General features: G+C 58.0%; 1 protein-coding gene across 1 annotated transcript in view; it reads left to right on the forward strand.

Moving 5' to 3' along the window:
* Positions 1-2,144: 2,144 nt before the first annotated feature.
* The window catches only part of Cacng8 (calcium channel, voltage-dependent, gamma subunit 8), a 12,385-nt gene continuing 1,643 nt past the window's right edge, over positions 2,145-12,886 (forward strand). Inside the window, exons 1-4 of the mRNA XM_013027637.1 lie at positions 2,145-2,525; positions 9,765-9,848; positions 10,745-10,885; positions 12,498-12,881. Coding sequence (XP_012883091.1) covers positions 2,240-2,525; positions 9,765-9,848; positions 10,745-10,885; positions 12,498-12,881 — 895 coding nt within the window. The 5' untranslated portion in view covers positions 2,145-2,239. The remainder of the gene's footprint in view (positions 2,526-9,764; positions 9,849-10,744; positions 10,886-12,497; positions 12,882-12,886) is intronic.

A 12,886-nucleotide genomic window follows, 5' to 3' on the forward strand; every position in this document is an offset into this window, starting at 1 on the left:
CCAGGGTGGCCCTGGAGCCCTGCCTAGGGCCCCGGGGGATGGGCCGAGACGGGGCCCAGGGCGGCGGGGCCGGGAGGAGCTGCTCGCACCCCCGGGGAGGAGTTGTGGTCCCCACTTCCCCCTCATCCCCTGCTCTCTCGGAGGGCGCAGGTGATTGGGGGGCTTCTGTCCGGACGGGGGCGGGGCGCCTCGAGTTGGCACAGGGGAGGGGTAGAGGACAGAAGGGGGCAGGGAAGAGGCAGAGAGGGGGCTCCATACACGATGGAGAGAGATGGGGGTTTAGAGTGAGACTCCCCCGTGAGGCGGGGAGGGCCTGGGGGACCCCCCCCGTGAGGCGGGGTGGGTCTGGGAGAGTCCTCTGTGAGGCAGGGAGGGTCTGGGGGAGTCCTCTGTGAGGCGGGGAGGGTCTGGGGGAGCCCCGGGCTGAGGGGCGACATGTTTTCTTAGTGGAGGAGAAAGGGATGCGAGGCGAGTTGGTCTATGTGGTGCGACAGCAGGGGCCAGGTTTGGAAGACTTCCTTTTGTGCCGTGGACTTGAACTAGGGGCCTGGGCTCTGTCCCTGAGCTTTTTTTTTTTTTTTTTCTCAAAGCTGGTGCTCTGCCTCTGAGCCACAGCTCCACGATTGCGTTTTTGGGGGTGCCTCATTGGCAATAAGAGTCTCACAGTTTCCTTGTCCACCGCTGGCTTTGAACTTTGATCCTCAGCTCTCAGCCTCCTGGGTAGCTCGGATGACGCTAGAGGCACTGGCTCCCCGCTAAAACACTTTGTCTTTCTTTTCTTTTTCCTTTTTTGGTCAGTCCAGGGGCTTGAACTCAGGGCTGTCCCTGAGCTTACCACTTGAACCACAGTGCCACTTCCAGTTTTCTGGTGGTTCATTGGAGATAAGAAACTCATGGACTTTTCTGCCTAGGCTGGCTTTGAACCTCGATCTTTGGATCTCAGTCTCCTGAAAGTTGGGATGACGGGTGTGAGCCACCAGTGCCCCCTTTTTTAAACCAAGTCATTTTTGTAAGTCAAATGCAGAGCAGGGCACTGGGGAGGGCGGGTAGTTTGAGGGGCAGGTGGTCTAACCCAGCATCCCCAGGGAGCATTAAAACCCAAGATGCCTAACTGCATGTCAACCCAGAGAAGCCAGAATTTCTCAGGCAAGACTCCAGTGTGTGAATTTGTGTGTTTGTGTGTGTGTGCTGGTCTTGGGGCTTGAACTCTGGGCCTGGGCACTGTCCCTGAGCTGCTTTTGCCCAAGGCTGGGCCACTTCCAGCATTTTCGGAGCAGTTTATTAGAAATAAGAGTCTCATGGACTTTCCTGCCCAGCCTGACTTCAAACTGTCATCCTCAGAGCTCAGCCTCCTGAGTAGCTAGGATGACAGGCATGAGCCACCGGCTCCTGACAGCATGCGGATTTTTAAGGGTTCTGTGGGAATTTGGAGGTGTTTTGTAGGGGTGAAGCGGGGAGGGAGGTTCCCACACTGAGGCCCGTGTGGACGTGGCGTGGCTGCCTAAGCCGGTTCTCACGGTGAGGCCCCTGGGGAAGACTTTTCCTCTAAGCAGAAGAGGGATTGAGAGATTTATTTTTCCTAAGTAGAGGAAGCTGCAATGGGAGCTGGCGGGTGCCTGTCATCCCAGCTGCTCAGGAGGCTGAGATCTGAGGATCCTGGTTTGAAGCCAGCCTAGGCAGGAAAGTCCATGATAAAACTCTTTATTGTCAACGAACCACCAAAAAGCCAGAAATGGAGCTGTGGCTCAAGTGGTAGAGCTCCAGCCTGGAGTGAAAAGGCTCAGGGACAGCGTCCAGGCCCTGAGTTCAAGTCTGGGGACTACCCTCCCCCAAAAAAAAGAAAGAAAAGGAAAAGGAAAAACTTGGGGGGAGGCTGGGGCAGAGGGTCCTGTGGGGAGGAGGAGGCCGAGGGGCTGGAGGCCAGGGGGGCTGGGAGGAGGGTGGAGTTGGAGTCTCCCCCAGTTTGCTGGGGGTGCCCTGGAGTGAAGGAGGCCGGGGAAGGGGGGGCGGTGGCGGTCCTCATCTAATTCCTCCTCTCTCCCCTGCCTCCACCAGCTGGGCACCAGCATGGCTGCACCCTGACCCTGCCAGCAGCCACCACCTGCTCGCCACCTCCCATCCCACCCCCTCCCTCTGGCCCTGGGGGCCCCCCACTTCTGCCTGGCCGTGATCCCCCCCAGCCGCCGGCACGGCCCCGCCCCCGCTGCCCCGGTGGTGGCCCACGGCCCCCCGGCTGCCCATGGTCAAACTGGAGTCGCTGAAGCGCTGGAACGAGGAGAGAGGGCTGTGGTGCGAAAAGGGGGTGCAGGTGGCGCTGACCACCGTGGGCGCCTTCGCTGCTTTCGGCCTCATGACCATCGCCATCAGCACCGACTACTGGCTGTACACGCGTGCACTCATCTGCAACACCACCAACCTCACGGGGGGCGACGACGGACCCCCCCACCGCGGGGGCAGCTCCTCGGAGAAGAAGGACCCCGGGGGGCTCACGCACTCGGGTCTCTGGCGCATCTGCTGCCTGGAAGGTAGGGTGGGCCCCTGGCACAGGCGTGGGGGGAGGTGGGCTGGTTCTGGGGACCTCTGTTCCCAAACCTCCCATCTGGGCCTCCACCTGAGGCCCGGGCATCCCCAGCCTTCAAGTCCCAGCCTCTGAGCACCTATGGGTGCCCTTCCCACACCTGTGCTGCACCCCACTCTCTTCCCACCACCCCTCACCCCTTCCTCTCTCTCTGAAGGACTCCCATCTCCACTGGTCTGCTTTCAGTTTACCTTCTTTTTTTTTGTCAATTGTGGGGCTTGAACTCAGGGCCTGGGCACTGTCCCTCAGCTCGTCAGCTCAAGGTGAGCACTCTACCACTTGAGCCACAATGCCACTTCTGGTTTTCTGGTGGTTCATTGGAGATCTCACGGGGACTTTTCAGATCTCAGCCTCCTGAGTAGCTAGGATGACAGGTGTGAGCTATCAGTGCCTGGCTCGGTTTACCTTCCTTTTTTTTTTTTTTTTTGTCGGCTGTGGGGCTTGAACTCTGGGCCTGGGCGCTGTCCCTCAGCTCTTCAGCTCAAGGCTAGCACTCTACCCCTTGAGCTACAGTGCCACTTCCGGTTTTCTGGTGGTTTATTGGAGATAGGAGTCTCACGGTCTCTCCTGCCCGGGCTGGCTTTGAACCGTGATCCTCAGATCTCAGCCTCCTGAGTAGCTAGGATTACAGGCGTGAGCCACCAGCGCCCAGCCCTTTTTGTTTATTTAACAATTTTTGTCGTTGTTGCTTGTGGAGCTGGAACTCAGGGCCTGGGCTCAGTCCCTGAGCTTGTTTTTGCTCAAGGCTGGTGCTCTTCCACCTAAGCCAAACTGCCACTTCGGGCTTTTTCTGAGTAGTTTATTGAAGATAATCTCACGGGGACTTTCCTGCCCAGGCTGGCCTGGAACCGTGATCCTCAGATCTCAGCCTCCTGAGTAGCTGGGATGACAGGCGTGAGCCCTGAGTGCCCTGCTTCAGCTCTTCCTCACCCAGCCTCCCCCCTCCCCCCCACCCGACTCACCCCCGCCCCTCGCTCGCTCGGTGACCTCCACTGTTTCCTCCATCCCCCAAGTCTGCAGTTCCCCCAGCCAGCCTCCCGTTAAAGGTTCCCCAAACCCCACACTCCTGCCTGGCTCCTTCCCCGTTCTTCTGCCTCTCCTGCTCTCTCCCTGCCGCCTGCCCCCACTTCCTCCAGCCATGCCTCCTTCTTCCCCCCACAGCCTCCCGCCTCACTGCCACCTCTTTCGCATCCTCTGTCTTTGCTCTTTTCTTTTTCTTTCCTTCTTTTTTCTTTTTCTTTTTTGTACCGGTCCTAGGGCTTGAACTCAGGGCCTAGGCGCTGTCCCTGAGCTTTTTCACTCAAGGCTGGTGCTCTACTGTTTGAGCCACACGGGTCTACTTCTGGCTTTTTGGTGGTTCATGAGAGATAAGTGTCTCACGGATTTTCCTGACCAGGCTGGCTTTGAACTGAGATCCTCAGATCTCAGCCTCCTGAGTAGCCGGGATGACAGGCGTGCGCCTGGGTGCCCGGCTAAGTCTCCATCTTTGTTCTTCTGTGTTGGGCACCTCTCTTTGCGCCAGGCCCGCAGCCCTTTCCCTGGCCAGCCCTGGTCAGTCTTTCAGGAGGCCCCGAGTGACAGCTGTGTGTTCACCCCGCAGCCCCAGGGCCCCTGTCTGCGACCCAAGGCAGGAGACCAGCCACTCCACCACCATTACCACCACCACCACCCCCGTGGGCACCCCCGTGGGCACCCCTCCCCGGCTCTGCCCTCTTTCACCTTCCTTTCCTCTGCCTTCCCAACACTTGCTACTGGCCCAGAACGCAACGATCTCATTTAATCCTTCTGGTCAGGGATTAGGAAACTGAAGCAGGGAACCCAGTGAGGCAGTGGGAGTGGCTTCCCAGAGGGGCTTTGTTGTCACTCTTGTTGTTTTTAAATGGAACCTCCAAACCTGGATCCAGCATTGAAAGAGAGGGAGGTCTCTCCATGAAGGTCCAGCCTTGGGTTTCTCTGGAGCTCCCACCACGGAGGCCGGTGTTCCACCAAGACCAGGGGCACGTGGGTCCTCCTACCCTCCCTCTCCTCCCAGAACGGTACTTGCCTCTGGAAGACATTGAATGTGTGTTGACTCACTGGCCCTGCCCCACAGCAGGCGGAGGCCAGGAGAGTGTGTGTGAGAAAGAACAGGGTCACTGTTCATTCGTTCGTTCACTCATTCACTCACTTGTCCATCAACCAAGTCTTGTTGCTTTTGTAGTATGTGCCAGGCTCTGTCCTTGATTCTTTCATTTTTTTGATTTTTGGCCCAAGACCTGGGACTTGAACTCAGTACCTGACAAACTCTACCAACTGAGCCCTGCCTCCAGCCATCGTTAACTCTCAAGCAATAGAGAGGGCATGAGGAAGACAAGAATCCATACCCCTAAATATGCCATGGGATGGTGGAGAGGAGATAGTTGAGAAGGGAGATAAATGAGACTTTTAAGGTGTTATACAGAAGTGAGTACCTAGTAGGAGCGGGAGCCAGGGGTGGGAGGGAGGCCAGGAGAAGCTCACAGAGCAGGAGGCGCTTGAGTGCAGGACTCAACAGTGAGGTGCGGCCATGGATAAGTCAGGGGAAAATACCTGTGCTCTGGAAACAGCAGGTGCAAAGGCCCTGAGGTCAGAGTGTACCTGGGTGCTCCCTTGGCCACTAGTGGGAGGCCAGTGTGGCTGGAAGAGAGGGAGGGAAGGGTTGGGGAAACATAGTAGAGATGTGCTCAAAGATGTAAGAGTTTAGATCTTCCAAGTTCTTTTTTTTTTTTTTTTGGTTGTGGGTCTTGAACTCAGGGCCTGGGCACTGTCCCTGAGCTGTTTTACTTAAGGCTCATGCTCTACCATGTTGAGCCACAGCTCCACTCCTAGTTTTAGGTGGTTACTTGGAGATAAAGACTCATGGACTTTTCCTGCCTAGCCTTCGAACCATGGTCCTCAGATCTAGTCTCTTGGGTAGCTAGGGTAACAGGCAGGAGGCAGCGGGCACCGGGAGAGTTGTGTGTGGCGTGGGCTGCATGGAGCGTTACGCGGTGTCCTCTGCCCACTGGGTGACAGCTGTCTCCTCCCCGGAGATTTCCGACCATTGCCAGCTGTCTCTGGGGGGAGGAAATGGCCTCTGGTGTTGGGCCAAGGTGAGACCGGATTCCAGGTGAACGTACTAAACAGGCAGCACCGCAGTTGGCTTAACTGCATTTCTTTCATTTGCCTTCCTCTCGTTCATTCTGGGGGGGGGGGAGCCATCATGTGCGCTTTTCAGGGTTACAGTGCATGTAAGGCATTCACCGCGGAGCGCTCAGGCAGCCCTTGGAAGGGTCCGAGGACGCCATCTTGTGAGTATTTTCGGGCATGGGGGAAGCTCCTGTGTCTTCCACAAGCGTTGATGAAATCTGGGGACCCCACGTCTCAATCCAACTTTCCATTGTGTTTTTCTTTTTTGTGGGGGAGTCCAGTCATGGGGCCTGAACTCTGGGCCTGGGCGCTGTCCCTCAGCTGTTCAGCTCAAGGCTAGCGCTCTACCACTTGAGCCACAGCACCACTTCCAGCTTTTTTCTTTTTGCTCATGTGGTGCTGAGGAATCGAACCCAGGGCCTCAGGCATGCAAGGCAAGCACTCTACCACTGAGCCACCTTCCCAGCTCTCATTGTTATTTTCATCCACCACCAACCCATGTTCCATTGTGATCTTTTCTCCATCATCCATCAGTGGGGGACCCCGCTCTGCTGCGGTGCATGCCTGTCACCCTAGCTCCTCAGGAGGCTGAGATCTGAGGGTCACAGTTCAAAGCCAGCCTGGGCAGGAAAGTCCCCGTGAGACTCACATCTCTTCATGTGTGTGTGTGGGGGGGAGGGGGGTATGGGACTTGAACTCTGGGCCTGGGCGCTGTCCCTCAGTTCTTCAGCTCAAGGCAAGCGCTCTTCCACTTGAGCCACAGCACCACTTCCAGTTTTTTGGTAGTTCATTGGAGATAAGAGTTTCCCGGGCTTTCCTGCCCAGCCTGGCTTTGAACCAAGATCCTCAGATCTCAGCCTTCTGAAGAGCTAGGGTGACAGGCGTGAGACTCTGCCATTGGTGGGCCCAGAATACAGAAACCGGACCTGGTGCTACTGCGTGGAAATTGGGAGCTCCAGCACCCATCTTTCTGTGCACGCCTCTGAGATGGGTGAAGTGCGGTGATGGAGACAGGACGGCAGCCAGCGGTGCAAGCTTGGGCTGTGTCTGAGGGACCCAGCAACACCCCACCCCCACCCTACATGGTCGGGGGAGTAGGGAGCCAATGGGCTGATGGTGAAAAGCATTTAGCAGGCTGGCAGGCCCCGCCCCTGCTGGATGCCGCCCTTCAATACATTCCACCCCCCCCCCCATCCTGCCTGTGCCCAGGGGAAGTGTAAACAGGCCACAGAAAGAATTTAACCTTTTCTGGTAACCACATAAAAGAAAAAGAAATGACGAGCTGGGGGCAGGGTGTAAGAGCACAATAGATCACACAAGATTGCTTTCTATGCCCAAAGTTGTGCTTTTGAGAGCCCGCCAGTGGCTCGCACCTGTAATCCCAGCTACTCAGGAGGCTCAGATCTGAGGATGATGCTTTGAAGTCAGCCTGGGAAGGAAAGTCAGTGAAACTACTCTTATCTTCAGTTAGCCACGAAAAAACCCAGAAGTGGAGCTGTGGCTCAAGTGATAGAGCATCAAACTTGAGCAAAAAAGGCTCAGGGAAGCACCCAGGCCTTGAGTTCAAGCCTCAGACACACACACACACACACACACACAAAAGATAGAAAGAGGAAGGAAAGAAATAAAAAGGAAGAAAGGAAGGAAAAGAGGGTAGTGGTTTTTTCCCTTGCATGTCTCTGGTGATCGGTAATGTTGAACGTCTTTCTATATGTGTCTGGCCCCATCCAGTCATTCTTGTGTTTGTGTATGTGTAAGAGAGAGAGAGAGAGAGAGAGTGTTGTGGGACTTAAACTCCAGGCCTGAGCGCTGTCCCTCAGCTCTTCAGCTCAAGGCAAGTGCTCTACCACTTGAGCCACAGTGCCACTTCCAGGTTTCTGAGTGGTTTATTGGAGGTAAGAGTCTCATGGAGTTTTCTGCCTGGGCTGGCTTTGAACCACAATCCTCAGATCTCAGCCTCCTGAGTAGCTAGGATGATAGCTGTGAGCCACTGATGCCCGGCCCATCCAGTTATTCTTTCAGTGAAAACATTAGGCACTGACTGTGTGCTGAGCTGGGATGTTCTGGATGCTGCTTTATGAAGGGTAGTGGCACATGCTTCCCTCCCCAGAGCTGTGGGTTTGAGGTCTCATTCCTTAGCCCATCAGAGCAGGGCTGATGAAGGAACCAGTGCCTTGATTTTCACATCCAGGCAATGGGTACAATAAATCAGTAGAGTGCTCAGTAATATTCCAGGTGAAGCCTTGAATGTCCCTCATACCCTCACACCAACCTGTGGCGGACAGATGCGGCCATTCAGTGTGTGTGTGTTTGTGTGTGTGTGTATGTGTGTGTGTGTGTGTGTGTGTCTCCTGGGGCTTGAACTCAGGACCTGGGCTCTTGTTTCTGAGCTTTTTTACTCAAAGCTAATGTACTACCACTTGAGCCACAGCACCACTTCTGGATTTTTTTTTTTTGTGGCTAACTAGAGATAAGAGTCTCATGGACTTTCCTGCCCAGGCTGGCTTTAAAGCAGCATCCTAGGCCAGGCACCAGTGGCTCATGCTTGTCATCCTAGCTACTCAGGAGGCTGAGATCTGAGGATCAAGGTTTAAAGCCAGCCCCGGCAGGAAAGTCCGTGACACTGTTATTTCCAATGAACGACCAGAAAACCGGAAGTGGTGCTGTGGTTCAAGTGGTAGAGCATTAGCTTTGAGCTGACGAGCTGAAGGACAGCGCCCAGGCCCAGAGTTCAAGCCTCATGACCCCCCCACACATGAGCCTCCTGAGTAGCTAGGATTACAGGCATGAGCCACCGGTGCCCGGCTGCTGTCCATCTTTTATAGGGGAGGGGACAGACGCAAGTTGACAACAAGGTCTTGGGACCAGGGAGAGGCAGAGCCTGGCTTCCTGGGGAGGTAGACAACTCTAGTCCTGACACCCCACCCCCCAAAACACCAGCACTGTCCAGTTCACAGTGGACATCACCCGTGTGCATGCACATATGAAGCACTTAAGAGTTTAGCTGTTAGCAGTGTTACTCACCGACTTCCATGCATTCCTTCCAGTACTTTCCTTACCCCCATCTTGTTTCTTCCCTTGCTTTGCCTGTCTTGGTCTGCCTCTATGTCCCCATCTTCTATTCTTATACCTACTTATCATTTTCTCCTCCATTCACTCATGTTGTCATGTGTTCACTCACGCCTAGAGGCTTCTTAGGAGCCAGGCTAGTCCCAGGCATTGCTGGGGACATAGGAATCACATTCCAGGCTTCTCTTGCTGGAACTCTGCTTGCCAGGATGAAGAATACTACAAATTCCACCTGCTGTCCCCAGAGGGCGCAGCTCTGGGAGCTGCTGTACCCCAGAGGACACTGTCCCAGCTCTGTGTGTGTGTGTGTATGAGTGTGTTGGTTCCAGAGTTTGGACTCAGGGCTTGGTGGAGCTAGTGAGGCAGGCATTTTACCACTGGAACCACACCTCCAGCCCCGCTTTTTGCTGCTTGTTTTTGGAAATTGGCCTCCATACCTCAGCCTGCTGCGGAGTTAGGATTTACAGGCAGGAACCACTGTTGATGGCCAGCCCAAAGCAGCTTCAAAGTGCCCACTACATCCCAGGGTCCACGTGGGAGCGTCCCTCAGCAAGCCAGAAGAAATAAACCGGGGACTGCAGTCCTACACCCAAGCTCCCGGGATCTTTCAGAGCGAAGTCCCCATGGCTTCCCACTGCTCCTTTCCCACGAGCTGTCAGGCCTCGCAAGGAACGCAGGCTACGGGACAAGGGCGCCCCGATGCGGTGGGACCCACGCCCCTGCCTTGAGGACGGTCTCCGTGGTGGTCTCTCTTTCCTCCTCTCCCCATGCCTCTTCTCCACCTACCCCTCCTGTCTTCTCTTGACAGAGCAGAGAGGCTGGAAGTTGTCCGACCCCGACACCAGCCCGGGACCAGGACATCAGCTCAGAGCGAGAAGGGACCTGGGGGGGAAGGGAGGGTCTTCTCACAACTGGGGGTTTGGCCCTCAACTCTGAAGTCCCCGCCTCCACCACCCCGTCCCCTCTCCAGGGCTGAAAAGAGGCGTCTGCGTGAAGATCAACCACTTCCCGGAGGACACGGACTACGACCATGACAGCGCCGAGTACCTGCTCCGTACGTGCGGGCAGCGGGCAGCGGGCAGCGGGGCCGGGAGGGCGCCAAGGGCGGCGCTAGGGTCACTAGCCTAAAGTAGCTTCCCAGCCAGTCCAGGGCCAGAGGCTGAGATCTCTGGCTCCCCATTGGCTCTCCCCTCTCGCCTAGGGGCGGGCCGATGGGAGATCCCGAGTGCCCATTGATGCCTGGCTATCTTTGGACACTGGCGGCAATCCCGCCTCGTAACTGGTTGAAGGTTCCAGAGCTGTGATTGGTCGCCGTGCGGGGACGGGGCGTGATGGGCGGGGGTAGGCCCACTCATGGGAACCGGTTGGGAAAGCCTGTGCTGTGATTGGCTGCCACCCTGAGAACGCGGCAAAGCCTGGATTATGATTGGCCGCGGGTCCTGCCGGGCTCAGAAATCACAAAATCTGGTTGCCTGCGGTTCTAGGGATGAGCGGAAAGGACAGCAGAGAGGGGGAGATGGAGAATGGGTTAAAGACAGAGAAAGAGATGGGGAGGGAGGGGAGAGAGCGGGAAAAGAGAGAGCACACCACTAAAAAGATAAGATGAGGCCTGACAGAAATGGAAAGAGAGAGGGAAGGAGGAAAAGGCGAGGGAAGGAAGCGGGATCGAAATCTGGAGCCATCCAAAGCAGAAAAAGGAAAGGGAAATGAGAAAGAGAGAGAGCAATGAGAGAGGACCAATGGGAAAGCTGGAAAAGTAGAGAACAATTTAGAGAAACAGTGAAAGAATATTCCCGGAGAGAGGGAGATCGGAGAATGTGCAGTGCAGGATAGAAAATGGGATAGGGGAAAAAAGTCATGGGGAGGAGACGGCTGGCAGCGGAGAGGCGCGCGGTCCGGCTTGACGGCGGCTGCTCCTCCTCCTCCTCCTCCTCTGCTCCCTCCCGCCAGGAGTTGTGCGGGCCTCCAGCATCTTCCCCATCCTCAGCGCCATCCTGCTGCTGCTTGGGGGCGTGTGCGTGGCGGCCTCCCGCGTCTACAAGTCCAAGAGGAACATCATTCTGGGAGCGGGGATCCTGTTCGTGGCAGCAGGTGAGAGGCCAAAGGAGAGGGAGTCTGTGAGCCAGCGCACAACGCGGGTGCCTCTGTGTGCGCGCGCCCGTGCGCGCGAGCATCTGGGCGCGTGCGTGCGTGCGTCCGGGTCCGTGTTCGCGTGCGTCTGTGTGTTCGTGAACCTGCGTGCGGACGTGGGCCTGTGTGCTCGCGCACCGGTGTACGTGCGCGCGCGCTGGGTCGGCGTGCGCGCGCGTCTGCGCGCGTGGGTCTGAGTGTGCGCGCGCGCGCGACCGCCCGCCAAGCGACGCAGTTCCGAGCGCCCCCTGGGGCCCGAGCCGTCCCAGGCCGCTGCCCAGCCCCACCGCCCCGCTCTGGGTAAGGTAGGTGTAGCCTGCGGCCGAGCGGCCGACTGCTAGCTTGGACACCACCGTGTCTGGTGGGTTCGGGGTGGGGAGGAGCCCGTGGTCCCAGAGACACGACGGGAGGCGCTTGGGGAAGTGGGGAAGGGGAATCTTGAGAAAGGCCCGGGTGTTGATGGATGGAGAGGCGGCGCTGGCCGGGAGGAGAGCGCTTTGGAGGCGGAGAACACACACGCACGCGTGCGCGTGCCCCCACCTCCACCCCGCACAGAGCTGGAGCCTTGGGCTCGCAGCGGTGCCTCACTGGAGTCTCTGGGGCCAGGGTCCTGACCCACACATTTAGGAGAAATGGCCTGGGGTCTGACTGATGCTCAGAAGAAGCCTGGGACCTTTCCGGGGGCGGAGTGCAGGAGCCGGGGTGGAGCTAAGAGGCGGAGCGAGCTGGGGCGGGGCGGGAACCCCCGCTAAGACCCCCCCCAGGGGTGGAGTGTGGCAAACCGGAGGCGGGTCTGAGCCCATTCAGGTTCGCATGGCGGGCCTAGGTGAGGAGACACCGCGCAGAGCAGCTCCGGGTCAGCACGGGCGTTCACAGGTCACCGGGGGCAGGGGGCGGGGCCTGAGGACACCTGGGTTGTTCGTCAGACCTGGAGGGCAGGACTTGGGAATCCCCCCTCCCCCAAGGGTGGATATGGGGCGCGCAGAACTGGGGTGTGAGCTAGCAGAGGCTATGTGAGGACCTTTGAGGGCCAGGCCAAGCTCAGTAGAAGGTAGAATTTAAATGAACGGATCGGTGGGTTCCAAACCACCAGGAGGGGCATTGAGACTTGTAGGGAACCAGGCCCAGCCAAGGGCGGGCTTAGATCGTGGGCGGGCCTTCACCAGTTAGGAGTGGAGCCTAGACTGCAGGGGCAAGACTCAAGTCTGTCGGGGGTGGGACCTGGGCTACATGGACGGGGCATTTGGCTAGTTAGGGGTGGGGCCTAGGCTATGGAGGGGCAAGACTCGAGCCTGTAGGGGGCGGGACCTGGGCCACATGGGCGGGGCCGTTGGCCAGTTAGGTAGGGTGTAGGGGTGGGACCTACAACAGTGGGGTGGAGCCTAGATTATGGCGAGGGGGGACAAGACTCAAGCCTGCCAGGGGCGGGGCCTGGGCCACATGGGCGGGGCCGTTGGCCAATTAGGGGTGGGGCCTATGTTTCGAGTGGGCGTGTCCCTGATCCTCGGGGCGGATTCCGGGGTGGGGCGGGGCCCCTGCGGCCTTGGGCTCCCATCTGACCGTCCCCGCCCAGGCCTGAGCAACATCATCGGCGTGATCGTGTACATCTCGGCCAACGCGGGCGAGCCGGGCCCGAAGCGGGACGAGGAGAAGAAGAACCACTACTCGTACGGCTGGTCCTTCTACTTCGGCGGGCTGTCGTTCATCCTGGCCGAGGTGATCGGCGTGCTGGCCGTCAACATCTACATCGAGCGCAGCCGCGAGGCGCACTGCCAGTCTCGCTCGGACCTGCTCAAGGCCGGCGGGGGCGCGGGCGGCAGTGGCGGGAGCGGCCCCTCGGCCATCCTCCGTCTGCCCAGTTACCGCTTCCGCTACCGCCGCCGCTCCCGCTCCAGCTCCCGCTCCAGCGAGCCGTCGCCATCGCGGGACGCGTCTCCCGGGGGCGCCGGGGGCCCGGGCTTC

Source organism: Dipodomys ordii, unplaced genomic scaffold (genome assembly GCF_000151885.1).
Source record: "Dipodomys ordii isolate 6190 unplaced genomic scaffold, Dord_2.0 Scaffold105, whole genome shotgun sequence".
Classification (NCBI taxonomy): domain Eukaryota; kingdom Metazoa; phylum Chordata; class Mammalia; order Rodentia; family Heteromyidae; genus Dipodomys; species Dipodomys ordii.